The sequence below is a fragment of the Gavia stellata genome, chromosome 18 (genome assembly GCF_030936135.1).
Source record: "Gavia stellata isolate bGavSte3 chromosome 18, bGavSte3.hap2, whole genome shotgun sequence".
Lineage (NCBI taxonomy): Eukaryota > Metazoa > Chordata > Aves > Gaviiformes > Gaviidae > Gavia > Gavia stellata.
The window spans coordinates 3609171-3636152 of record NC_082611.1 but is presented as its reverse complement, the minus strand read 5'-3'; the positions used below and the strand labels follow the sequence as shown (position 1 = coordinate 3636152).

The following is a 26982-nucleotide window of genomic DNA, read 5'->3' as shown; positions in this document are numbered from 1 at the left end:
AAATGAAAATATAAAGAGTCTCACCAAGTCGGTACTGAGCCACTCCTCAATGTCATCCATGACAGAGGACTGTGCAACAGGGATCTAGGGAGTGCAGCGAGAGAACAGCAAGGCAGGCAAAAACCAAAACACATCCACAATCATGGCCACAGAGCGATGGAAAATGCCAGAAGTAAGATTAAAAACAAAACAAAAACAAAGATGTAAGATGTGCTGGAAAAAAAAAGGCAACAAAATATAAATGGCATTTCAAATAAAGAAACACTTGGAAAGGAAATTATGAACAACAAGGCTAAAAAAAACCAAGAGAAAGATTATGGGGAATGACGTGACTGGATGCCAGCATAAGACGGGTAACTTCTCGACCACATATTAAAACCATCAAGATGGACTGATGATTCTAATCTTGATCGTGAAAAGCTTTTAAGGGTAGAATACTGGATATCAGTTAGGTTTTGAAATGTTAAATTTACACCTTTTATTTTTTAAAATGGGTATTAGCCACAGTGAAGGGTTAGCAAAACGAGGGGCTCAAAGTCCTCAGGCAACACTCCTATGAAAACAATTTGATTTTCTCCGCAGGTGGAGGCAGTCAGAGCCCAAGCTACAGAGTCATGTTTCCTTCCAGATCCTCCTCCCACCACACCACCGAGCCTTGGCAAGCCTCGGCACACCAGTTTAAAGCAAAACGGTCCCAGCTCCCCGTCCCCGCTCCTCTGCCAAAGGTGACCCTCTTGCAGCGGAGGCAGCAGAACCCAACATGTGCCAGTGCAAAGTGCGGACTCTCAAAGGTGAAGGTGAGGAGGAGGATGGGGCAGCAGAAGAGGAGAGCACAGCATGGGCTCCTCTCGGCTCCGGCTCCAGCACGGACAATGCCTTGCAGTGCTGCAGCAAGGCTCACCGGAGCCTGCCCATCAGGCCTCCACGGATGGTTTAACGAAAAGGCAGGGAAGGTTTGCCTCTCCTCCTGCGATAAAACCACTCACGTTACGCTGTGTGATTGCGACAGGCAGCGTGGACGCAGCACGCCAAGTGCTGAAGAGCAGCTATTTCACAAAGCGCTACAGGCAACTGGGTCAGCGAGGGGAAATTACTGTGTATTAGGCGTAGAATTTCCTGACTTAACTAGACTGCTTAAATACAACAGAGGGCTGCAGAAGTAAACAGGAAAACACCACAATAGATTTCGTAAGGACAACCTGAAAAACACTTGGAAAGCGATGTCAGGCATGCAGGTTCCAGGCCAAAGCATGGCAGCCAAGCAGCGGGGCTGGCACGCAAGAGACCTCGCAGTGCTGGAGAGTTCTCCTAGGAAGAAAAGGTGTCAGGGGCTGTCCATAGCTTTGCCTGAAACCTTTCATGGGAAGAAGAGCTGAAGAAGAGCTGTGGCTCTGCAGATGAATTTGGTGGGAGATGTTGTTTTCTCAGGGACTTCTAGCGGAGGAAGACAGACAGACACTGAATTACAGAGGCAGCAGAACAAGCTGATGCTGTTTAGCAGAGCTCCTCAATGATTTTTTTTCTTCTCATTACATGGCCCTTTGCTCTGAGGAGGTCAGTTAAGCCCTTGCTTGACGTGAGAGCTGCTAAGGTGGGTTAGTCGTCTCAAAGGACTGGAAATCCAGGGCTCAGTCCAAAGCATCTCTCACCAAGAGAGGCACCGGGAAGACGGCTTGGCTCCGACTGCAGGCTGCTGGACAAAGTGCACGTGACAAATCCAAGAAGGGTCAGAGGCGCAAGTTGTCATTTTGCTTTCAGCTAATACACGAAGACTCCAAACACAAAATAAGTTCCTGCAGTTTCCTTTGGAATGGGCCAGATTTAGGATAATTGCGCCTTTTCAGTTTGCAACGGAGAGCTGAATCATGCACGTACAACGCTACTGCAGTGTGCTGAAGCTGCTGCGAGCTGGCCCGGAGGGCCATTAACGAGAGGAGGGCTCTGTAGACATCTTCCAACATGTTCCTTCCCGAGGACAAGTTGTGTCTTGTAGAACTGGCTTGTTAGTTTAACAGCCTTGGAAAATACTGGCTTCAGAGATACAAAGCAATGAATTTATTCAGCCTACAGCAACCTAAAACCTACTGCAGAAGTTTCACTGCCGTCTCTCTCCTGTGTTGCTTAACACTCCACACAGTAAGTAATGCTTTGGAAGGTGTAGCCTTGGCTAGTTTGCAGCTCAGAAAGGTGCTTACATTTCTTTAAGGATAAGAAAATCTTATCTTCCTAAGGAGGAAAATAGCAGGGGTTTTTTGGCTTTTTTTTCTGAATAAAATAAGAGCAGCTATTCTAAAAAGCATGGTGGTACTGCAGTCCCTGTATTAGGAGGAACAGCAATTCAAATCTTGGTTATCCTGAAAACACAACAGATGACGAGCAAGTAATGGATTCTTGAGAATTGCAGGACTCTTGAGTTTGCCAGAGTCCTCAAAGAACAGCTCAGCAGTATAGGAGTATGTGCTGCCCTGTTTTGTAAGATTAAAAAAAAAAAAAGAAAAAAAAAAGAAAAAAGGAATTCTACTTTCAGAGAGCCCTACTTTATATAACAAACAAACAAAAACCTCAGAAGTGCAAGAACACTTCTTGCAGGTCACATATAAGAAGCAGAGAGAGCTGTAAGATAAACATTCGAGCATGTCAGCCATTTGCTATTCAGCACTGACCTTTTCAAAAGCTTCCCCCATCTTCCAGCACACTTAGAGAAGAGCCAAGGGTTTGTATCTATTGCTCCTTCCATGCTCAAACTTCCAATTCACTTTCCTCAGACTCTGAGCCCCATTTTTCCCATAAAACATGGGTTAAATGTATCAGGTTTAATTTGTTCAAGAATAAAGGCGGGGGGGGGGGAACGACTCTCAAGAGTAACTGGAAGTTTTAAAATATTTTAACTATTACACCGTACCATTTTTATTTCATTTGAAACTGACCACACACAGAAGTTCCTTTTTTGCCAGTCAGTTGTGTATTTGGCAAGGCTCCCCCTTCCAGAAGCCCTAAACTAAAAAATATGGAGGGGAGTTTCGTTAAAACTAATCCCCTAAAACACAACAGAAGCAATGTAAAAATAAATTAGCTAGTTTACACATTAAAAAAAGACAACAGTTTCTGGGAACAAACAGCAGTGGCAGCCGCAGACTACATGGAAATGGCTCCAGAACGGGATACCGTCTTGTTAATACTTTGATTATGCAAACATACACGGTCTAGTGAAGCTCTCAGTCTTGGCAAGACAGCTCCCTAGATAGTCAGTGTTGGCTGCAAGAGCTGTTTTTATAATGATATTGTGATTTCTTTTTTAAAAGTCTATACTCAAAGTAAATGGAAATTAAGTCACAAAATATTTTTGGGTACTTTAAGTAACTGGCTTTAATTAAAAGTTGGGCTCATTGTTCAAATTCTTTTTTTATTTAGTCTTTGGAAAATCCTACAAATGGGATCATCTCAACAGCCCTGAAAGGGAAATGGAAAAGGAGGGCTGGGAGAACAAAAGTGAGCATGCAATCCCACAAAACCCACAGGAACCTGGAATTCAAGTTCATACTTATCTAAGTTAGATTGTGTTGGTGTTCTCACTAGCAATCATAAGCCAAAGAGTATTGCCAATACATTTCCTCAGAAGTAATAAAATCCAATATTCTACCCTTAAAAAGACAGTTTAAGGTTATTATTATCACATTTTATTTCTATTAAAAATGATCCCACTGGAAAAGAAGCAGGTATGAAATGACAATTCAGGTCTCTAGGTGAGCTCATTAATGTTCATAAAATGTTTAACAAGGTTCATGCTAATTGTTGCTAGACTACTGTCTTGTAGTAGCTTAGTTAATTCCACTTCTTTCTAGATGTTTAACAAAGCTGACACCAATACTTGGTGAGCTGCTATTCACTCCCCCCCATTAGTTAGCAGTAATAAAGAAAGGTCTGCCATTCCTATGGCAGTAGAACTAGAGTGCTAAGACGCACGCTAGCAGTCTACTCCCCCTTACTACTACAGTCTTACCATCAACTTAAAGCTGTTATGATCTTGAAATAGCTGCCTGCCCTCAATATTAGAACACGTTTAACTTTACATGTAAGGATTTAATTAGCTACTTGATTACTTGTAACTGTGTTTACACATTGCGTAGACGGGGAAGCAAGAGCTCACGTGCAGTATGTTCTCCAACACAGCCTGTTGTGCCCGTACAACAACCAGCCAATCTGGATCTGATAGGCATGTCCAGACAGCGAAAGCCCTCGTTCACGTGGGATATCACATTGTCCTTGTGGAGTGCTCTGTAAAATGCCATGGCTGGGCAGGTAATGAAATCCACGTGGTCTTCAGAACAAGGGAAGATGCCTGTGTGCCTTCAAAAGGGAGAGGGGTCCCACCATGCAGAAGAAATGAGACCTTCACACATCTATTTCTCAGTTTGTCCACAATTCAAGCACTTTAGTCTCCAAGAAGATGACGTATTCCAACAGTCTCATGTTACCCATTTCCACATCTTAGATCCTGTCTCTCTATTGAAGGCATACATAGTGGCATCCCACTTTGTTGCTAGTTAACAACATCTCGATGAAGGTTTAATTTAATCTTTACTCACGTATCTTTACTACAGAGAGGAATCTCTTCTCCAGCCAGGCGTGCTGCTGGTGGTCAGGATGCAATGCTGAAAGCTGTTTGCATCACTTTCTGTGAATTCTGGTTCAGTTTCATTCTTCCCCTGCCACTGTCCCAAATAATGTCTGTCCTGACGTGGTGGCTTAAGCAACGCTTGCTTCTCATGGATATTTGGCATGTGGGTGGGGTGACAGATTATTCAAACAAACGAATATATTCATCCAAATCTCAATAGCTACCCAAACTCATGAGAAGGGAACTGGAATTACCCGCACTAAAACGTGGTGGCCTTACGCTAAAGTCTGCGCCTAAAAGCTGCCGATACAGACCCCTGTACGACACCTGCGTGGCCTAACTTGCAAAAACCCAGACCTTACACTGCAAACAGATCTGGTACCGGGACAGCTCAGCTAACATCCCTAAATCACGTTTAAACCAGGAATATTTTCTGCAGATACAATTTTGTCTACATTAGTTTTGTAGGCATAGCTGGAATGGATAAAGGCGTGGTTTGTGTCTCCATGGTCCTGGCATCGCCTTGCCAGCAGAACAGAGCTGTAGATTAAGCTGAAACAGAAACAACACTGCCAAATTGACTGGGAGAGTACACACGGAGTCCTGAATGAGCCTTCCTCTGCAAAGGTGTGTTGGTGAACCGGGATGCACAGAAATGGAGTGGCAAGAACTCAACCTTAAGCTTAAATGTATCACGGTTTGGGAAGAACAACATCAGGTCACGAGGGATGTGAATACCACCCTGGCAGGTGGAGATTACCCTCTCAGTGGTCTCAGTGTTGTACAGGCACAGGTAATGGCAATGCCAGCTCACCCCTCTTTCCCCCCTCATCTCAGAAGTACAAAAAGTTACCAAAGAAAGAATGCGCACATCAAGTTCATACCTGGGATGCTAGTTATTCCACTGGTATTGCAAATGCTACAAAGTCGTATTAATAAATACAGTTAAGAACTAGAGCCAGTTAAGAGAGAAACAGAGTTAATGATTAGTTTAGTTTTATCGTAGGTATTTCTCTCTCATATTTAGCATACAAACAAGGTGATAGGCTTGTAAGAACAGCGACTGGCTGGATAGCCAGATCCCCTTCCCTCCCCAAATCCGTATGCCTCCACAAATGCTGCAGTATCCTTTTTCCAGACTGAATAACCACAAGCCAATGAAGGAATATTGTGTTTGTTTTTTTAATAAAGCAGTGGTGTGAGTGGTGTGAACAGCAGGGGTGCCAATTTCATGCTTCCCTGCTCTTGTAAACAGTGGAAAGGCAAAGAAGAGGAACTAACTCAATCACTGGATTATTCATTATGGATGAACGTCTAACAGTGGCACAGTACATCTCTGGCTGCAACAGAGCCACCGAACAGCAAGAGCCTCTGTGAACCACAGTCAACAGTATCAGAGGCAAAGCAAGCGCTGCTTACTTTATGGGTTTTCACTCTCATGTTACAAGCTGTGGGTCTCTGACAAGCACTGAAATGAAATTCTGGCTCCTAAGGATAGGCACCTACAGCTGGGCTTACCCACGTGTGCTAGCAGGCACAGAACGCTTCTGGGTGCTTGCACAGGCAGGCAGATACGACCGTATATATGCACGTATCCAATCACTGTGCCTGCACCAGCCGTGCAAACTTCTGACAAATTCACGAGATGGCCCTCAAAAATAATCTGGATTAGCCCTAAATTTAGAAGAATAAATGCAAAGTGTTTCACAGAGTTGGTGCACTCTAATATTGCACACTCTGGATTTTCACAACCTTAAACTCTCTGGAATGTTTCTCTTTTTAAGCACTGCGCGGCTTCATCCGGGACATTCAAGGCTCTCCCCGGACTGAAGCATTCCCATTCCATGGGCCTCCTGACACACAGCCCCACATGCTGCACTACAAGCGCACCCTAGCCCAAAGGGAATTCTGCACTGCACCTTTCTGAACTCAGCTGCAGTCAGGACTGTCTCAGAAGGACTTTGTACAGTTAGGTCATATTATTGGTACTAATCTCAAAACACTTAAAGTGACGGATTACATCATACAAAAATACAAAATTGATCTTAGAACTTGGCCTTCAGGCATAGCTGAGGCTATTTTTTACCTACCTCTGACTTCTGCACTTAAAGCAGGCTTTTGCACTTCTCTCTGCAAGCATGTTGATGGAGGACAACTTCAAACAAGGTCAAAATGTGCAAAGAGTCAGTGATCTTCAGAAGCTTGATTTTATCAAGAGCACTGGCATCACTAGACACGGGTATTAAATCCTTGAAGTCAGAAACACTATTGTACCTTTTGGAGTCTGAATCCTAATGCCAGTGTAATTCCCTGACTGGGGTGGAAGATGTCAATCTGGGTAGCAGTTCTCCCATTCCCTTCCTTTCATACAGAACTATCCCTACATTACTCAGTTCAATTAGGTATGATCCTGCAAGCTCCGTATGTTTATTCCAGACCATGAAGTTAAGTACCACCAGAAGAGGCTGCTTTAAAGACACGTAGAAAGTGTCCTCGTTATGAACAAGATCCATGAGACTTGTGTTTATCCCTCGAAAAGTGGATACTGCATAAATAAATCAAGACAGTATAAGGAACTAATCAGATCCCCAGGCCTCTTCTGAAGGTGATGTGGGGTCCTACAAATGATTCAGTTGGTTACAGGCCTTTGTGCTGTATAAACCAGAAATTGGTGCAAATCTTTCCCTTTGCCCCAGGTAGTGATGTAGGTGGGAAATAAAGTCCTTGTACTGTCTGATTTCAAGTGGTTCAGTAGGGCAGGACAAGAGGTGAATGGAGGTTGGTTATTCTAGGTAAAGGGACTGGGGTGGGCAGTAGGAATCGCTTCACTGGTGAAGTCCTCACCATTCCTTGTGTAATTAGCCACTTGTCTATGGGCTCCATGTCTGAGTTCCCACCTTTACCTCTCCTCTGTGTTGAGAACAGAAAGGTCCATAAAGAGAGAAACCACAGCAACAACCCATGATAAAGTAATATAACAGCAGCAAGTTAAAAACTTCACATACACATACACACACACAGAGCTGCCTACGGTAGCTTCTGGCAGCAGCTGCATCCCCCTCTGCTGCCTGTCAGCTCTGTCCGTGGAGGGACAGACCTCACCCCGACCTCTGCACTTCCCACAGACAGTTCACCGAATTTTAGCGCTTCCTCCATGCTGATATTAAAACAAAAAAAATCACTGACTAGTAGTGAGGCTGATGTTTGTCATCTTCTTAGAAGAAAGAAAAGTGTAGGCTATACAACCTACTAAGATCAGTCAGACTTTACTGGAAACACTAGTATTACGCACTGTGGAGTTTCCCTTGTTTATAAAGCTGTGAGTTGCAGCATACCCTACTTACCTCCTTGATCTCAGCAGACAGAGTCTGCCTCAAACTCTAACAGTACGACAGCTCTAATGATGGCATTGAGCAGGAGGGTAAGTAATCGCAGTTTGCTGCAGTGTTCTGGCAGTCTTTCAAACTGCCCCTCTCTACCAACGGCAGAGGTTAAAAGAACCGCTGATGCATCCAGTTCCCTCTGTGCAGGCTGCAGACTGCATGGCACAGCAATGCAAAGACTCTCAGGATGGCTTCTTGTCCTTCAGCACCTCATCCCTGAGCCAGGGCCCGGATGCAGAGTCATCTCTAGCCCTGAGGGGGGCTTGCTTGGGACCTGCAGAGCACAGCGGTTCCAGCCCACCAGCCCTGCCAGAACTGGGCTAGCTCAGCAGAGAGCCACTCGTGTGTTTATGTACCTCCATCCAGATACCTGTATACGTGGGATACCTCTCCTGTCCCCATTACCACAGAGATAATGGAGAATCAGCTGTAATCTTTTATGTCTCATTTCAGTACTTGTGCTGAGAAAAAAAAAAAGGGGGAAATCACTCCAACTTCATCCACTATCTGTGTAACACTAGAGAATTGTTTCTTGGACACCTCTCCTCCAGTTGTGATCGCGCAACAACTCTGTGGCAACAAAAGCAATTCCCAACATGGAAAAGCAATATTAGGAAAACAGTGTATTTTTAGCTCGTCTTGTTTCCAGCTGCTAAATCATATTAAAAGACAGCTAATGCCACGTGACCAGTCATCTCTCTACAGACCATTCTGAGAATGACTACATTAGAAACGTCGGATGTGCTGGATTTTACCACTGGACAACTGTGCTGGAACAAGATGCGTGTGAAGAATGTGTTGCGAAGCTTTTGGCTCCTCCCTAGAGCTGTTCTTAAATTAGCTCTCTACCCAAATTAATGTGTGTCTTTCATTTACTGAGCGCTGCCAGTTTTTTCCTACACATGCTGGGGCTGGTAACTTAGGAGGGTTTAATTTTTATTTCCTTTAAGAAGAGACACCCACAAGCCTCACAACACTTGACAAAAAGTAGTGTTTACCAATTACTGAAAGACTGCGTTTCAAAACAAGCTATTCTGATTGCATGATACAGTCATCAGGACCTTTGAAAAGAGGCTGAAAGTCTCTACATCTCAGAGCCCGAAGTTCCACAACCCATAAAGCGTTTGCCCCAAAAAACTTTGACCGTCAGATTAGCTTAGACACAGCCCTTTGAACTGACAACACTTCAGGCAGAGCAGCAGCTACGCTGGGTGTGAATGACACGTCGCATTGGTGCCTCAAGCAGAACTGGCTGAGAACAAAAGTGTTAGTAAATAAGGACACGACCCCGGGGCCACCGGGGGAATACAGCCCCCTTGACCAGTAGCTAAATGCAAGCCCCTTGCGTTTGGTAAGCCAGGAACAAAGAGCAGAATCCCAAATCCTTTCCTGGGTCCTGCCAATAACATAGCTCAGTGATACTGGGGGCTTGGGCTGTCACACTGGCTTCAGGAATTCCTCCCTCACCCCCTAATCTACTTCTGCCTCTGCCTCCCTACGCTTCCCCCTTTTTCCTCAGTACTGCTGGCATGAGTTTTTGTGGGGCTGAGCTTGAAACTGGCCATGGGGCTGACCTGGGTTATAAATTACCCGTTTTGCAGGAGGGCAGGGACAGGAACAAGCAGATAGATTTGCAGGGTGCTCCATAAGAAATCATCGCTGAAGCCCTCTTACCACTGAACTGTGGCCCAGGCAGCCAGGCAGCTGTGATCTGACCCCAGCTGGCTCCAAACACAAATTCTCCCTGGCTCAGAGTACAAGCTGCCAGGCATGCCAGCTGCCCTGAGCATTCCCATTTCAACTTATGAAAGAACCAGGGCGGGATCAGCCAAGGCATGGGGAGGCAATTCTCCGAGGAGGGAGGCATGTGCATGCTACCCTGGCTCTGCCATGCTCCCTAGTGGTCAGCACAGACCAGAATTAGACTAGGAAAAGGCTCTGAACTTGCTCCGTCATCTAAAAACCTACACACAGCTGAGTACAAAACAGCAGGACAGTTTTAAAAAGCAGGGTGGTAGAAAGGGGTCGAGGGACGATCTGAAAGCTCTTTTCACTTCTGCCTTCACCAAGGTATGCAGACAAAGCTGGCTAAGCTCGCTCTCTCAAACACGTTTCTAGCATCAGCTGCTGTGAGGTGACAGCGCATGGGCCTCTTCTGCCCACACAAGATAGCAGGAGCCTGCCCTGGGACAGACAGAACAGACTGCATGCAAGGGCCGTTACAGCAAAGCTTGTGAAGCATTAAAAGTCTACGTAATTTCCCGCCCTGTAACTTGCTCGTGTATCCATGCACTTAGAGCAAAGTCTAGTAGATTAAGACTGCATCAACTTTCAAAAGCAAAAACAAACCAAACAAATGCACACCAGTGTTCACAAGACATTCCACGCTTATTCTTTTCAGCAGTGATTCCAGTCAAAGAGCTGGACCCCCAGGCAAGCTGCAAGAACACGGGAGAATTTACCTACTATGATTTTGAAGTCTTTTAGGCTGGTGTGTTAAGCAGCCACTCTTTAGAGATCATTACTGAGCAAGTACTTGCTCCTAGATATCAATTTCAAAATAGCCAGTACTAGCATGTCGCTGGAATACAGACTGAGAAGTCTGGGTCAAAGCAGCTGCCTACAACTTGGATTCCACACACGGCTTCAGATAACAAAATGCAGAGCAACGACCTACCCCTCCTGTGTTCTGTTTTCGAACATCCAGGGCAGACGCTAGTCCTTTGACAGCCTGTGGATCCTCATACGTCACGCTGAAAGAAAGGAACAAACCACAGAACTAGAAGGAAGTCCAGCAGTCATCCATGCAGAATGCACTTGCTACTCTGATTTACTCCCCTGGAAATCAGAAAGCAGATTCTTTTTCTTAACAAGACTTCAAGTGTATTAAGCGTATTCCAAGAGGAGGAGTGCGCTCCGTATAAAGACCATCCATCAGTTTCAGTAAGCATGTTGAAGCAAAAAGAGTAAGACTGGCATTTTGAAAGGTAGGCAAATAGGTTACAAGGCACCATAAGCGTGTCCTAGAGCTGGCAGGGGACTATAAAAAGAGGCCTGATTACAGATTGCATTTTGCAAAGCTTTGAAGATGACGTTTGGAAGCCTGACCTTGATGCGTGCACGGGGGGAGGCAGAGGGAGACTCGGAGACAGATGAAACATAACTAAGCAACTACAGTGAAGCATACAAAGAAATGCACTATTTACAGAGATTGGATTTTTAAAAAGCTTCTTAAATTGCTATGCAAAAGGGACATGTAGCAGTCAGGTGACAGAGTCAATAGCATCATTTCTAAGAGCACAGCGGCGAACCATGAGCTGAAGAAGACGCCAACACCTGCCCATAAATCAGCCCCTGGGAGGAGCTGCGTGTCTGAGCAAGAGGAGCACTCTCCCCTCCAGCATGCTGGCTTCTCCCAAGCTCTGAGCGCAGCACCCAGAGGCTCTCACCTACACACCACGGCAAGTCACACTCACATCTTTACTGCTGCTCCATTTATACCGCGTACAATCCAAGGAAGATAATAGCAATCCTCCCTTATGAAATCATGGACTGATGTGCGCTCCTTGTTCCATTAGCTCGCAGAAGGAGATAGAGGTGCAGTGTGGGAAGACTAGTTTCGTGCTTCATTTAGCACAACAGACAGAGGGACCTCCATTAGATCTCCCTGCAATGCATCTCCTTTCTGACTATACTTTAGGGCTCTCAGCCTGAAATCTCCAGTGGTAACATATGCCTCTACAGTAGAGCACATCTTCTCAACAGCTGAGGCAGTACCAATAGCTATATTGATGACTCCAAATAAAAGATCCTAATAAATTTGCTGGTTCCAGTTTTCCAGAGCTGGTAAGTTTTTGATAATCTGCGAAGGTCTGAGCTAAACTATTTAACGACATTCCTTAGTTTGAGACAAGATATTGATGATGTTCTGACCGCTGGTAGCCACTACATCCTCTAGAATCTGAAACCAGGAGGAGGCAAGAAATAATGTATGAACGAAAAATACCTGAGTGTGTCTTTTACAGAATCTCACTTGACAGGGATCAAAGGATTTCTTAATAATTGCATAGATTTATTTTACATTAAAATAATTGGACCTGTTAAATGCCCTTGAAAGTGCCAGATTTGCAGCTCTAGAGATGAAAGCCCTATGCATATAAACAAATTAGGGACAGCATGGCAGCTGGGCAAGCTACACTGCCTTGACAGCCTGCAAGAGTCTGACTGCTGGGCCAAAGGGAGAGTTTAACTGGATGGCAATTCTGTTTCCAAGCCCTTGATGACAGTAATTCAGTCACCAAAGTATATCCATGACCTTCAGGTGAAGGACCCTTATGCTCCTGTATCTCAGGCACTGGTCGGGTGGATGGGATGGCAAGGCTTTATGAGAGGAAGCATCTGCAGAAGTAAAGCCAAGTTCGTTTCCAGGGAACTCATTAACTAAGACAGTCAAATAACATTACTCAGCCGGTCTGCTCTGCCCAGCAGCAGGAACTTCTCCACTTGCTCATACTAATAATGACCAACAGGACAGGGATTGGATTAAAAGCACAAAAACACACACCAAAACTAGTTTTTTAGTCTGGAATGAAGTCAAGAAGTTTCAGATTTATACTCTTAGAAAACAGCAATGCTGTGACTCAAACAGCACTAAAGATGAACTCCAACATACTTCTTTCGCTGCTCAGCCAAGGAACTGCCTCTTGTCTGTGCAAACATGTCGAAGTCATCACGAGGATTACAGTGTTGTAGAGAGCTGACTGTGCCACTGACGCTGTTTGTACCCAAGTCTGCAACCAGAGGCAAAAAAAGAGAACCAATGAAGTAGCAAACGATATGCAAGCACCACTGCCATGACTGCGTAGGTTACAGAGGAAGTCATTAACAATGCAGGATGGCTACAGATATCATATAGTTAACAGTTGCAGCACTGAGCACAGTTCTGTCCAGAAGAGGCTGGAGGCTGCTAATCATGCATTTCTTAAAGGACAAATGTAGAGATTGTCTTATTCCTCCTGGAAGCACCACACTGTAAGTATTCCTCATTGAGAAGCCAGTATTTGGGAAGGTGTGCACCTGCTGCCAACCTCATGCCGAGATATTTACTATTCACTACCATGATCCAAAATTTGGCGCATGGATACTCGTCTTCTCCACAATGTTGTCTCTCAGCTATTGACTGTGAAATCAATAGTGGCAGATCAAGTGTTATTATATTGCTGCAGTGCTGAAAGAGGTGCAGGACCTTCAGTCAAATCAAGTGATGATATCAAGCAATCTTTGGTTTGATTTAATGTAAAACACCTAACAGTTTCATAAAACCTTTCATCCAAAGATTTCAAATATCATTTGCAGAAGGGGAATCAAGAACATTCACCAGACGGATTTCATGGAGAGCTATATCTAAGCAGAAATAAAAGTAGTAGTACAAGTTTTACCATGAACAAGAACCTGCATCCTTTCCTTCACTCTCCCCTTTGGTTAACAAATCCTTCTCTTTGTGCCAGGCTAGTTCCCAATTACAGATCGTTACAGTGTGGGGGAGTGGGAAAGCCTTCCTAATCCTGTAAAGCATGTACCCAAACCTTCCGAAGGCTACATGGCACCATTAATCAGGTAGTAGAGAGCCAAAGGGAGCAAAAACTCCTTGACCCACAACTGAAAGAGGAAAATGGCTCCTCGTAACGCCCAATAGCCCTCTGTGATAAGAGCTTGTACTAGGTGTTCGGGTCGGTCACAGGGACTCAGACTTGCTCCTACGCTCCCACACCTGGATTGCCTAGCACCCCCTGCATGCTGTTCGAGACCCACAGACTGGTCAGGCTTGAAAAAGTCCATGCATGCAGCCTCGTGTTCATCAGCACTATTTAGATCAGGTACTCACCAAGCCCTGCAAGCTGTGAAGAAAGTGAAGACGGGGGTGCTGAGTTTCCGACCATTGGGCTCACCACAGCTGGAGAGCCAGGACCCAAATCTATTAAGTTATCTTCTGTCACCTCATTCAGTACCTGTGGGGACACAAGAAACACAGCAAGTTACACATGGCAGAGATTTCTTCTTGCAGTGCAACATTAAACACCAAAAAATAATGGGTGCTTCCTAAAAAGATCTCTCTTGCATACTGCCAAATGGACTGTCTCCTAGATACTAGGGTGATGAGGGCAGAATAAAAAGGGTCATCCACCAAAAAAACTCCGTTTGACTGCTCAGCACAGCAGAAAACTCTCCCGGAGCTCATCTAGATCTCTTCATACTTAGCTAACATGTCTGTGTTCTCCACTTCTTCTAGCACCAGACCAACGTCAGATCTAAGTCAAACCGAATTTGCTACCATTTTCCACATTAGGTATAAACTGTTTTCAGAAGCAAAACTTTGTTGTGACTAAAGTTACAGTGAAGAGCCTGTGCTGAAGTTTGCATCACAGTGCCGTAGAAATGGCACTCAAACAGGCAAAGTAAATAGAGCAAATTGTTAGGAGAAAGCAGAATAGAAAATATAATAGTGCCACGTATGAATTCGTCATGAACTCAGATCTTGAACACTATAAAACAACTATAAAATAGTTTTCATTGAAAGAATAATTAGAACTGTAACTCTTCAGCTTGGAAAAGGGTTGCTGAAAAAGGAGATGAGAGAGGTTCCTAAAATTATGAGTGGCATGAAGAAAATTAACCTGAACAGTGCTATTGTAAGACACAGTGAAGAAGAATTAGGTGGAGCAAATAAAAATCATTGAGTTGATCAAATATAAACAAAATATTCATTTTAAAATATATATATACACCCACATAAAAATGTAAAAATCTGTAGTGAAACTGTGGAACTTGCTGCTTAAGGATACTGTGAATGCCTGAAGTCCGCAGGGACTCAAAAGCAATCAAAAAAGTTTAATAGAGGAAAGAAACTCCCATCAGGGACTGTAAACACAGAGATGTTTTAGTGTAGTGTCTTCCTGAGCTAAAAGTTGTCACTTGAGGTTTGCCACATTCTTACGCTCTTTTCCTGGTATCCTCTATGAGCCACTATAGGCAGGACACAGGGCTGGACAGGTAAAAGTCTGATGCTAGTGATATCAGCATGGCTAGTATGGTGTAGCTGCTGATATAATAAATGGATATAGGTACTTACTCCATTGCTGGCATTTTGTGTTGAACGTCCCGATCTGTATCGTTCAAATCTGTTCAGAAAATAAAACAATAAATCAACATGGTCTATCAAAGCCACCAATAAACAATGAAAAACACGCGTTTATAACAAAGCCATGACATGCTTGCCACTGAACTTAGTTTTCGTTGGTTCAAGAGGAAACCCTGAAAGCTTTAACTCCAAGCCAGAACAAAGGGAGGACAGTTGCAGAAGTTACATTCTTGGCAAATGTGGGTATTAAGTTGACTGATCTTGCAGCACGCACATGCCTGAAAAACACCACAGGATTTGTCTTTGGTGGTTTTTTTTTTTCATTAAGTGCTTCGTGATAGACTATTCTGTTAGCTGAGGGACAGCAGGAACTGCAGCAAGATTGATGCTCCCAGCTAAATAAGCTGAGCACCACAGCAAGTCTTACTCCCACTTAACAGCTCCCTCTTGCTGCAATACATGTAAATTAGAAGCCATATGCATGCTAGCACAGCCCTACCCAGGCAGAACATGGCAAGAGAAACAATGATTAGCAGATTCATTTCATAAAATATTCTGGTTCAGCTCAAAGATCGTCAGATCCTGTGTTCAAATAGGTTGATACTTTCCCAGAAGGAAAAGTAATGATGTTGGATAAAAATCCTCATAATTCTCAGGGGAAGAAGTCTGGCTAGTCAAGATCTGGTCTCTTCTCTACACCTTCCCCAAGCGGCTGTGCATCTGGGGCCACAAACCTAAACCCAAGCTTTCATGAACTCAAAAAAGCAGGGGGAACTACCTCTTCCCAAGGTCTGTCTGAGGTCAGTTCGATCTCCTTTACCAGGAAAAGCACCATGATTTCTCTGAGGTTGGAGGTTTTCCTCATTCAAAAGTAGTTTCACATGTAACCTCTCTTTTCAATAAAAACCCCATAGTATTCATATAATCCTGTGGGTTTTCTCCCAGATGGACAAAACACAACAGGGAATCTCAAGGAAACGAAAATGTTTTCTTAATGTGACAGAGGAAAATACAGACATAAAGGCAGCAAAAACAAATTCAGGCCCAAATTTCAATTTTAGGAAACTGTGGGTGTCTACTATTACTGGAAATCCAGCTCCCTTCGCTGGAAGCCTAAGACACCTCCCACCTCATATTTCTCACCCAAAAGGCTTATGAACCACACATTCATTTACATCCAAAGCTTCACAGTGAAGGCCAGAGCTCCTGCTTGAGTCACTGACAGAGCTCGGTACCCATACTAGAAATCAGCATGATGAATGTGGAGCTTTTGGAATAGCAGAGGAGGAACCAGAATTTATTGAAACGCTCAGACCAGTGCTGCTATTCTACCACAAACAGCTTGCTAACATCACTCAGCTCACCTTTCAGTGTATAATGACTACAAATACATTAGCCCCCGCCATCAAAGTCACAGATGGGGGAAAATAGAAAAAATATTAAGGGTGACCAGACTAAGCCTTAGTGACAGTTACACTCTGCCACTTGTAGAATCATGCTCGTGCATGAAACACATACCATTTAACGTAAAAAGCCAACATTTGTTTCAAACTTTGCCCCAATCTCCTCTGAATGACTAAATCAAAGACAAAATCGAGGCCACTGAGTCTTCTTTCGAGCCTTTGCTGTGACAGCACAGATTCACAGATCTAGAGTCTAATTTATTTTTAAAGGCTTGAGAAACAAAGCCCTGTGCTAAGAGCAAGGAACAAAGGGTACTCTTTAGTGCCTCACTCCCCAGGCCTGTCATTAAGGGGAAGATTAAACTTTCCCAAGACTGCTGCATCACGTGTCACCTACTGCAGCAGATGTGGCTGACAGTGCCTTTGTCTAACATGTCGAAAGTCCTATGACCCACGTTCCGCCCCTGGGGATGATTCCCGCAGACCAACTCTTCAAAACCTCAGCTCTGCACAAGACAGGCTTTTCTCAAGATTTTAAGTGTTACTTAAAAACAAAACCCTTACGTGCATGAAGGTCACGCCCACCTCAGGCAGCTCCCCTTGCACCAGTACTGGAACTAGAAAGCTCAGAGATCAGAAGACGGAGAGAGCTCACGGGAGCCTCCCTAAGCCAGGACGCAGCACAAGAATTTGTGCAGAGCCCAGGCTAGCAAGTGGAACTAGTGACTGTGGCTGCACTATTTCGGTCCCAAGTCCCTACATCTGTACAGCACCGTGCAATAGGGACTTGCAGACTTAAGTCTCTGCTACTTCAGCACAAGGTTGCCCTGCATTTTACAGATATGCCCCACAAAAATTCAATGTCTAGGACAAAAAGAAAAAAAAAAAAAATCATAGTCTTAAAGGAAACAACAGAAACAGGAATGTTACCGTAAAAGACCATAAAAAGACTTTCTAAATGCTTTCTGTGCTTTGGTTCTCTGCATTTTGTTATGTTGGACCATTGGTCCAGATGGCCAACTCTTGTCAACGGACCTATTTCACACTTAAGTGAAAATACAGAACAAATGTAAATAGTTGATGGAAAAGGTGCCCCACCTTTCGTATCTGAGGAAGACGTTATTTAAATCATCATTCACATGCAGCAGTTCCTCTGTGACTTCTTCATTGGACACTCGTGAGATAAGCTCCACAATTCTCTGCTGCATAGCTCTACAGGTTCGGTTCAGTTCCTAGGAGGAATGCATTGTGCACACACATTCTGATAAGCAGCTAGCAATAAGTAGATTTAGATGAGCTCTGTTCACAGCCAAACATATCCCCCAGCTGAGAAACTCTAAGACAAGTCTATCTTTGCATGATTAAATGTCACCCAAAAGCACATCTAATCAAACATGCCCTTCAAGAGACGATGGCATAAAACCTTGAGAGCCTATTTACAATTCAACATCCCGATTCTTCTTTAGCTCTGAGCACTTCAGAAAATAAATATCTGTATTTTAGTGATCTGTTTTAAGAATAAAACATGTTAATACAACAGCTTCCAGAAGAGAGCTTTCAAGGAAAATTCAATCTGCTCTTTTTGGCAATATCATTCTTAAAAACTAAAAGATGCACGTGGTGGAACAAGCAGGGGAAAAAAGTTCATCAGGGCTACCACAAGTAGCTAAGTGTGTGCTACACAACAAGAAGAGATGGGTTGGGGACACAGAATGTACCGACTACTGAGAATATGAATGTGAACACAAAAGAAGGAGCAGGAGCATGAAAAGATGAGTACTCCACATACACTTCAGTATACAGAAGAAACATATATATTTACATATATAATATACGCAGAAACGTTCCCTTCAACTGAACGAGTCCACAGACAAGAAACTGCAAAAAGGCAGTGGGGAGTTTCAGAAGAAAATTTTTAAAAACATAGAGTAAAGGCATTTATTTTAGAAGTCTCTTATGCCAAGAAATCTAGGTTTGAGTTTGCCTAAACCAGGAGTTCTCATGCTTCCAGGACATCTCTTCCACCGCCAATTACTTAGCAGAATTCTTTACTCCTGAAAGGCCTCAAGACCAAAGGTCAAAATTGGTATGTTGAGGAGGAACTACAAGAAGAAACGTGACATATGGCATGGCGCCAGCGATTAGGCCCACGGTTTTACTTCAATAAGCACTGACATTTCAACTAAAGCATGTCCCTCTGTCATCTTCCACCCCCCCCCCAGCTCCACTTCACAGCAAAAATTCAGCACTAAACAAGGATGACTTGTTGGTACACAACCTTCGGGATGAAAGCAAAAATGTGTTTGTTTTCCTTGCTTGGTCTGACATCCTAAGCTCTGGATAAATTTCACCTAGTGCAATCCAGCTGCCTTAACAGCTTGAGGAATGTGTTCTCCAATGTCAGTTTTGATCCCATCACTTTAGAAGCAGATTGTGACATTTCAGAGGTTTGTTTGCTGCCTTTCCAAGAGGACTGACAGTACCTATCTATTCTGCTCAGAGCTGGCTCTCTAGCAAGCTGTTTACATTTGATTGTTGGAGAAAATGTCAGGAATTATTTAAGGAGGAGGGCTATATAAACCTCAAAGCAAGGAGTCCTTGCATGCAGCACCCAGCTCACAGCTTTCAAAAGACTAACCATCCTTTGTGATCAAAAATGGGTTCTCCCCAGCTCTGTGATTCAGATTTAGGATGCATCTGTCAAAGAAGGGAACCAGTTGGAAAAAAGAATCGCTGCTGTCACTCCATTTTATGATCAAGTTCTTTCACCTTAAAGCTATGCTGTAAGGTTATGCTGTCAAGATGTTAGTAGTTGTTTCTGAATGTAAGTAAACTGTTCTACGCTGTTTTGGTCTGTCCTGGTTTCCTGGAAGCTTCTTTTGTTTTGAGCAGTCTGACCCAAATGGGCAGTAACTGAAAGGCTCTTTATAGCAAAGCCTCTCATCAGCTGCCATGATGGCTCTGAGACAAACACACAATACCGCTGCATGAGAGAGACCAGTTTTTGGATGGATTTCAAACTCTGATGTATCACAGAGAGCAATTCCATGCCTTCCTCCAAATGTACTGCTGTGGGAGCCCATCCTCCCTGCTGGAAGATCAAAACAGAAGCCTATTACTGAAGCTATGGAAAGGCAAATACCATATTAAGGGCAGCATCTGGAATGCTAGATCACAGTATTCCTCATCTGTGTTGCATGTGGTACTGTATTACTTTCCTCAGGCAAAAGGGCACCCCGCTACCACTGGCCTGGGGAAACAGGTGTGAAGCCTGAGACATGAGCTCAACTATAACTCTTGTCTCTTTTGAGATAATAAATGCTACACTGGATTGAGACTTGCCAGCAAAGAAACCCCTTCAGATTACCCAGTCTAACCCTCCAGACAGCATGAAACTTCTCCTGAGTGCCTGCCTTAAGCCACTACCTTCAGAAGAAGCTACAGCACATCTTCTGGGAAAACAGTTAGTTCATATATAAGATTTTGAGTGACAGACCCTTGGCAATATTTAGCCCAGCTGGAAACATGGGGTGTTTTCTTCTTGCATAGTGACCAGGAGCGTTTTGCCACTGTATGAGTGATGATGGACCGTGTAAAAGAAGCAGAAATGCTCAGGGCTTACAGAGCCTATCACAATTTTAAGCCGCTTTGTGGTAAAGGATTCAACATTGGGAAAAACTTCTAGCTACATGGAGAAGAAAGCACTGGAAAAAGTTTCAAGGGAAGTTAGGAAATCCTTGTCACTGGAAGCTTTAACAAATGAAGAACATCGAGTGATGAGACTAACCAGGGTCAAGCGCAGTCCACATTAATTTTGTAAAACAAACAAACCAAGGCAGTGAAGTGAACTACAACAAAAACCACCCCCCCCAAGAAAAACCCAAGTACAGAAAGTATCAGGATCATATTTGCTAAGAAACTGTTACCTGGAGTAACTCAAGGTCTGAGGAATCCTCTTGTCCAGGTACCATTTCTGTCAGCATTTCAGACATCACTTTTGTATTCCCACGAACAATATCCAGTTCACTGCGCAGCCGGGCAATCTAAATTGGGGTAAAAAGACAGCAAAATACTGCATAATCTTTTGGTTTAAGCAGATCATTTTCAAGAACTGACTTTGTGATACCTCTGGTTCTGTCTGACTTGATATCTGAGGCTCCAGATGCTCTAGCAGGGGAAAAAAAGGTAAAGATAAAAGTTTACCCAGAAGAGAATTTTAGAAAAGCAACAGAAAAAGGAAAGAATTTTATAGAATCACTCACTATCATCACAAATCCAGATGTGCTACGCTTGCATGGAAGGGAAGCAATTGAAAACAGCAGCTAAAAACAGACCTCAGCTGCAGTACACCTTGCGTGGCTCACTCAAGTGCGGGGAAAGATGTACAACTTTTGAGCAGGATCTTTGGCTCTGAGGTTAATATTTTTGCACAGAGAAAGGAAGATCCTATATTAGGGCATTTGCAAGGGTCTTACGGATGCAGACTTAACTCCCTGTTAGAAAGACTTCCTGCATCTGCAAGACATTCTGTGCCTTTAAAGGAGGGGAGCTAATGAGAATAACTAACCTACTGCACAACTGCTGAGTGGACTGGTGTATCAGATTGTGAGGTTTCATAACTGCTGCTATTAGGAAGCCATACATACAAATCTAAAGCCTAGATTTTACACTGTAATAGGAGGAAAGATTACTAAGTAGAACCAGACCTAGGAGGCAATCAAAATCAAAAGAGTTAAATGGAAAGTTCCTCTGCAAATTGGTTTCTAATTTGATCTGCTGAAAGAGTCTCACTCAAAAGAATCGTCATCCCAATACCTGTTCAGAATTAGCAGTGATGGGACCAGTCACATTCAGAGCTGGGGCCTGAGGAGCAGAATACGCCGTTGGAGAAGACGAAGAATAAGAACTGGTGCTCACCCTTTGCTGAGACTGTGAATTGTGCATATTTGCTGCAGGATCAACTTCAGGAACACTCTGCCACATCAGAAAGACAGGAATTCAAAAGCTGAATTGTGACAGCACTTGCTTTGTCAGCAACCTCAGGCCAAATACGTTCAAATATAGAACATAATTGCACCTTGTGGAAAAGGTCAGCGTAGTTATGAGAACAGACTGGCAGGCCAGCCCATGAGCGGACAGCTGCAATAAAAATTCATGCCCATATCTTTTGACCCAACCCACATGCATTTAAGTCAACTTACCTTTACAGGAAAAGTGAGAAGCAAAATAAAAACATGAGCCAAAGATAAATAACTATAAATTACTTTAAACTAGGAATTAAGTTGCAGGCTTAAAAAAAAAAAAAAAAAAAAAAAAGATATGACACATAGATACTGGATTTAATTAATCTTGACACAAGAATTGTAATCTTTCAGTCCTCGATCACTTGCATTTACCACTTCAAAGATTCATTAACTTAAGTTTTCAGAGTGAATAATCAGAACACCTGTGAACATTAAGTTACTTCCTAGAAGCAGTTCTGTCAACCTTCCAGACCTAACTTTTCAAAGGTGTCAAGATCTCACGTTACCATGGGATCAGTGAGACATTCAGACTCTGTACACCTTTGAAAGACAGGCATGCCTTGGTTCAGGGTTATCGCCAACAGAAACCACCATGCTTTTGGGAAAAAGAAGTAAACCTCAATCATATATCCTGCTGGACTCTCTCTGAACAAATTAGTTGCATTTGTCTGGTGGTTTTGTGGTACAAGACAAGTATACAAGCCTCCTCCAAACTCTTTTCTCTTCTCAGATTGATGTTTGACTCAAGAGAGGACATACCACTAGCTTATCAGCCTGTCAAATGCAGTTGCATTATGCTTCTCCTTTATGCCCTTTAAAAAGTCCTTCCAGGAGTGAGAAAATGGGCCAAATTCAGACAAACAGGAGGGGAACGAAGAGTAGTTACCCAACTATTTAGACATCCTGGGAAAATACCCCTGGAATTGCAATGCTGCAGCTTACCCTCTGTGGCGTGTGTATTGGAGACAGAGCATCAAGATCTGCCATGGGAAACTCTATGCCTTTCCTCTTGAGTTCTTCATAAATATGCACAACTCCAGTTAAATCAGGGCTACTTCGAAAGGCATCAGCCCAAGCCTGGAAAACATGAGGGATTATCCATAAAGCTTCCAAATGAAGTTCCAGCTCCACCCTGACATTAGATACTGACTACAAAACCTTTCATGTATTTCAGGTTCAAAGGGAAGCTGTAATCATTAGATCTGGTCAAAAAGATCCTGCAAATATTATTAAAACAGTCACGTACACATTTTATTCAAATATAAAATAGACAGGAACCCTGCGCACAGTAGCTATGTCTAGCCCCTGACATCACCAAAATCTGTAAATGCAAATGAAAGCCTCTTCCAATCTCCTCTACTTAGCACTGATTGCATGCTGATCTTTTCCTGTATATTCTATGGCCAATGACCCACCAAAAAAAGTCTGTGTGAAAGATGAAATTTATCTAAGCAAAATTCATAAAGTCATACATAACTTAAGCAATCACAATTTACTTTGTGAAACACCCTCATTTGCGGCCAGTGAAAAATCACAGCTGTCAGTTTTTCTTCAGTATTTTATTTGGACCGAACTTGAACAAAAAAGGTAGTTTCTGAGGTTCTTATATTGTGAAACATGCAGTCCCATGAGCAGCAGAACGAATGAAGCCTGGGTTCTTACAGAACATATCCAGCACTTAGACACCCTGGTGTGTCAGAAAGAACAAGTTTAAAGGGAGAATTTCCCACAGCCAGAACACTCATAGTATCTCCCCCACATGAATTCTCTGGTGTCTAAAAAGGCTTCAATTCACATTGGAGCTTTTCCTTCAGTGGGAGTACTAAGTGCTTCTCTTCGCTAGCCAACCTCCTGTACTCATGAAGCTGCTAGGAGCATAATACCTTGAAAGCCTCTACCCCTTTGCGCTTTTGCTGGAAATTAGCCAGGTATTAAAAATTTAAGGGAAGGAAAAATTGAAATGTTATGACTCCATTAAAAATGAAGCATTCCCCAAACCCTCACATATGTGAGGCAGAGTATCAGTGTGCTGGATCCAGAACTACTGCGAGACGTGTGTGTGGGCTCTGAACTTAATTCATTTAGTTACCACTTTTATGCTAGTTCTTTGACTATTCTTACTTTAAAATCTGTTTTAACCACTTTTTATATTTGAGGGAAAGAAATCAAAGATAGCAAAACAAGATAAGACCTAATATTAATATTTAACTTACATTCCTATTCTGTTCAATTCTAAGAAAGAGCATTTCCTACACAATGTGCCCAGGAGACAATCCATTATCAGTTGCAAGCTAACAATTCTGGGTTTGCTTCTCAGCTTTGTTAAGAGTAAATTAACTGCATCAACTGTTCTGATGCAGTACAAGTCCAAACAGCCCTATTTGAGCCAGAGAAAAGATCTCCAACTGCGAAGGGCCATTCTGTTTCCTTGGAACTGACCTTCCAAACCATCCCTAATTCAGATGGAGATATTGACTGTACAAGTAACTCTAGCCTTGCACTTTCTCTGCATTTTCAATTTACAGAGGAAGTCGTCTGAATGATGCTTCTACATAATGGTGCTCCCCACTTCAACTCTATTTGCAAGTAAGAGTGAAAAATGTTAGGCAAGGGATGCTCTATTTAATAATCACTCAAAAGAAACTTACAGGCAAAAGTATGCTGCGTTGCTACCCCCAACTTTTAATGCGGTTTGTTTGCCCAGGAGGATGTACTAATGCATCCTCTCTTTCACTGGCTTCCTAGAGATTTTGTTGTAGGCACTAATGACAGCGACCTCACTTCATTTGCACTCTACCTTTTTAATTTATTCTCTCTTCTGCAACTCTCTTCCCTGCAGAAGGGAGACACTTTCATTTGTATTCTTCTTCTGCCTGAGCTGGCAGCATTATCTATATCAGCATGTCTCCCAGAGGTCACAAGCAGGACTGGACACTATTGTCCTAAGTGCTGTCTACACACATCGTAAGACAAACCCCGTCCTAGACAGCTTACAATTCAACTAGGCAAAAGTAATATTAGCTCTACTTTATGGATAAGGAGCTACACACAGAGCTTAGGAGACTTGCTCGTTGTCCAAACAAGCGTATGACAGAGGTGAGACTGAATTTGGATCTTCTTAGACTTTGGGCTAGACTATCAAAGGTAGATACTTAAGGATGCTGCTGTATAAATCCCACTTGGCACCTCAGTGTACTCAAACAGGTTAATTAAATACCATTGCAAATCTGGCCCCTAAATCAGTGACCATCACAAGACAACTTTTCCAGTGTTGGACACTTTTTAACACGTGTACCCTCAAAAGAATTTGCCACGCCACTAAAAGTTTCCACATGCTTCAACTTTGATGACAGTGCTCAGGGTACTGGGCAGCAAGGTGGTATGAACTCTGAGGTGATATGCAAGCTCTTACCAGAGACACAGCAATAAGGAATATTTCCAAGGCCTTTAGCAAGGTGAAGAAGGAAGGATAAGCCATATGTAATACATGCTAATTCATGTACACTGGGAAATAGGTTGAGAAAGTGGGACACGATGCCCAACATCTCAAAACAGTCAAGTCTCTAGATGAGAAATTGGATGGCAGCTTTATCTACCCTTGCTATGGAAAGGCCCAGGAATACAAGATCTGTATGGCTGAAGACATATGCTGTTTGTACAGCTTTGTTCCATGCTTCCAATTGCTATTAATCCTCTCATTTCTGTTCTTATTAATTCCCTGATACCAAATTGTAAAAAGCCTACAGAAGGGGATAAATGTAATGTTAGTGGAGCAGAGCTGAGAAAAGATCAGCCCCCTGGAACGGAGTTAACTCCAACTGCAGGGAGCTCTAAAGAGCAAAGTCTAAGCTGAGCAAAGCGGCCATGACGGATGGGATATTTTGGGTGTGCGTGTCAACAGGGCAGCTGAGATGAGTGACTGCAATCACTTTTCCAGACTTGTCAGGCAATCTGGAAAAAAAAGTCCCCTACCACCTCCAGCTAAAGAGACACTAACAGAACCCACACACAGGCACCTTTCATAATTCTCAGGCTTTTTATACCAAAAGGCTTTTAGCCTACGGCACTAAGCCTACTCAAATAAAGTTCTGTTTAATACACTGAGGCAACGGCTGCGGCGTTTTGGTTATGTTACAAACACTTCCATCTTACTTGCAATAATGACTGGGAATTCACTTAAATCCAGGACCCAGCATAACCAACACCCTCTAAAACACTGCAGCAGAGCAGACAGTACAGAAACATGAACAGTTTTTCTTTATGGGACAGCATTTAACCTCATCTCCTGGTCATCGCGTGTATCAGCTCTCCCACCAAAGTAGGCAGACACCCAAGGGCTCAGGTCAGATGCACAAGAATTGCTTTTAATAATTTCATTAATTTTGCACAATTTTTTTAGAAAGCCTTGAGATCACAGACCAGAAATAAAGGGACCCCACAGACCCCAATGTAATACCCAGTTAATTTCCCCACCCAGCCTATTTCCTGTTCGGAAATCACTTATTTACATTGTCATGCTCTAACGCTGTCCTATCTGTGTATCCAAAGAACAAATAAACCAGCAGAAATTCAACTGCATGCTTTGCCGCAAAAATCAGAAGTATATCTGGAAAACTACGCTGCGCATTTGTAAATACCTTCCCACAAGAAACACTGCAGCAGGTTTATATCATTTTAAATACGCAGTGTCTTTTAGTCTCTGGTGTATGCAATAGCCTGTAGGAGCTTAGTGATAAAGCTTCCCATAATTGTCAGATTTTCTCCAGGCAGGCACCAATGTTTCCTCATGTGTTGCTAATGGTTTGTGGAATTAACATGGCTGTTTATTGTTATGCTGCACAGAAGGAGAAGTGGCAGACAGGCCTATGTCTGAATTTCCCCACTGCAGGCAAGGATCTGACTGCACTTTTACTGCACAATAACCAGAGAAAAGACACCAAAAACATTTTAACTCCTATATGGTAATTTACTTTTCTATAACCATCTTTAAAAGGAATTCAGAATGCTTTCTAATGGAGGGAAACAGATCCATTTTACGGTCAAGGAAACAGACACAGAAAGGTAAGTGTTCTGCAACTGACAGCAAAAGCATGATCCTCTAAAATTTCCTGGTCTCAGATGACAAGCCCATCACAGAAGCAGGTCTCCAGCTTCTCGATTTGACTGTTAAATTGCAAAGTCATCCATTTATCTTTTATTTAGTCCTCTTGTTTTAGAGTGGTACCTCTCTAACTACAATCCAGACATTTCTCCCTGGATAAAATATCTATGCGTGTGCATGCCTGCCCTTCCCTGCCAATCTGGGTATATTGTTTGCTTTTACATATAAAAAACTTGCCACATTTTTAATGATGACAGCATGTTTAGCGATGCGTAGCACTGAAGCAGACAGTCCTTATTTCAGGCAGCAACATAT

The 26982-nt window shown here is 43.1% G+C and overlaps 1 protein-coding gene across 9 annotated transcripts in view; it reads right to left on the bottom strand.

Moving 5' to 3' along the window:
- The window catches only part of TOM1L2 (target of myb1 like 2 membrane trafficking protein), a 54646-nt gene that overhangs the window by 4155 nt on the left and 23509 nt on the right, over positions 1 to 26982 (bottom strand). For 2 of the 9 annotated variants that reach the window (XM_059826214.1, XM_059826218.1), the window contains 9 exons: positions 22509 to 22643; positions 21358 to 21516; positions 20469 to 20585; positions 17641 to 17774; positions 15131 to 15179; positions 13886 to 14009; positions 12674 to 12791; positions 10679 to 10754; positions 25 to 84 (listed from right to left, as the gene is read on the bottom strand). In XM_059826214.1, coding sequence (XP_059682197.1) covers positions 25 to 84; positions 10679 to 10754; positions 12674 to 12791; positions 13886 to 14009; positions 15131 to 15179; positions 17641 to 17774; positions 20469 to 20585; positions 21358 to 21516; positions 22509 to 22643 — 972 coding nt within the window. Of the gene's footprint in view, positions 1 to 24; positions 85 to 7462; positions 7552 to 10678; positions 10755 to 12673; positions 12792 to 13885; positions 14010 to 15130; positions 15180 to 17640; positions 17775 to 20468; positions 20586 to 21357; positions 21517 to 22508; positions 22644 to 26982 lie in introns of all 9 variants that reach the window. The other 7 variants (XM_059826213.1, XM_059826216.1, XM_059826215.1 and 4 more) reach the window with 7 other exon arrangements.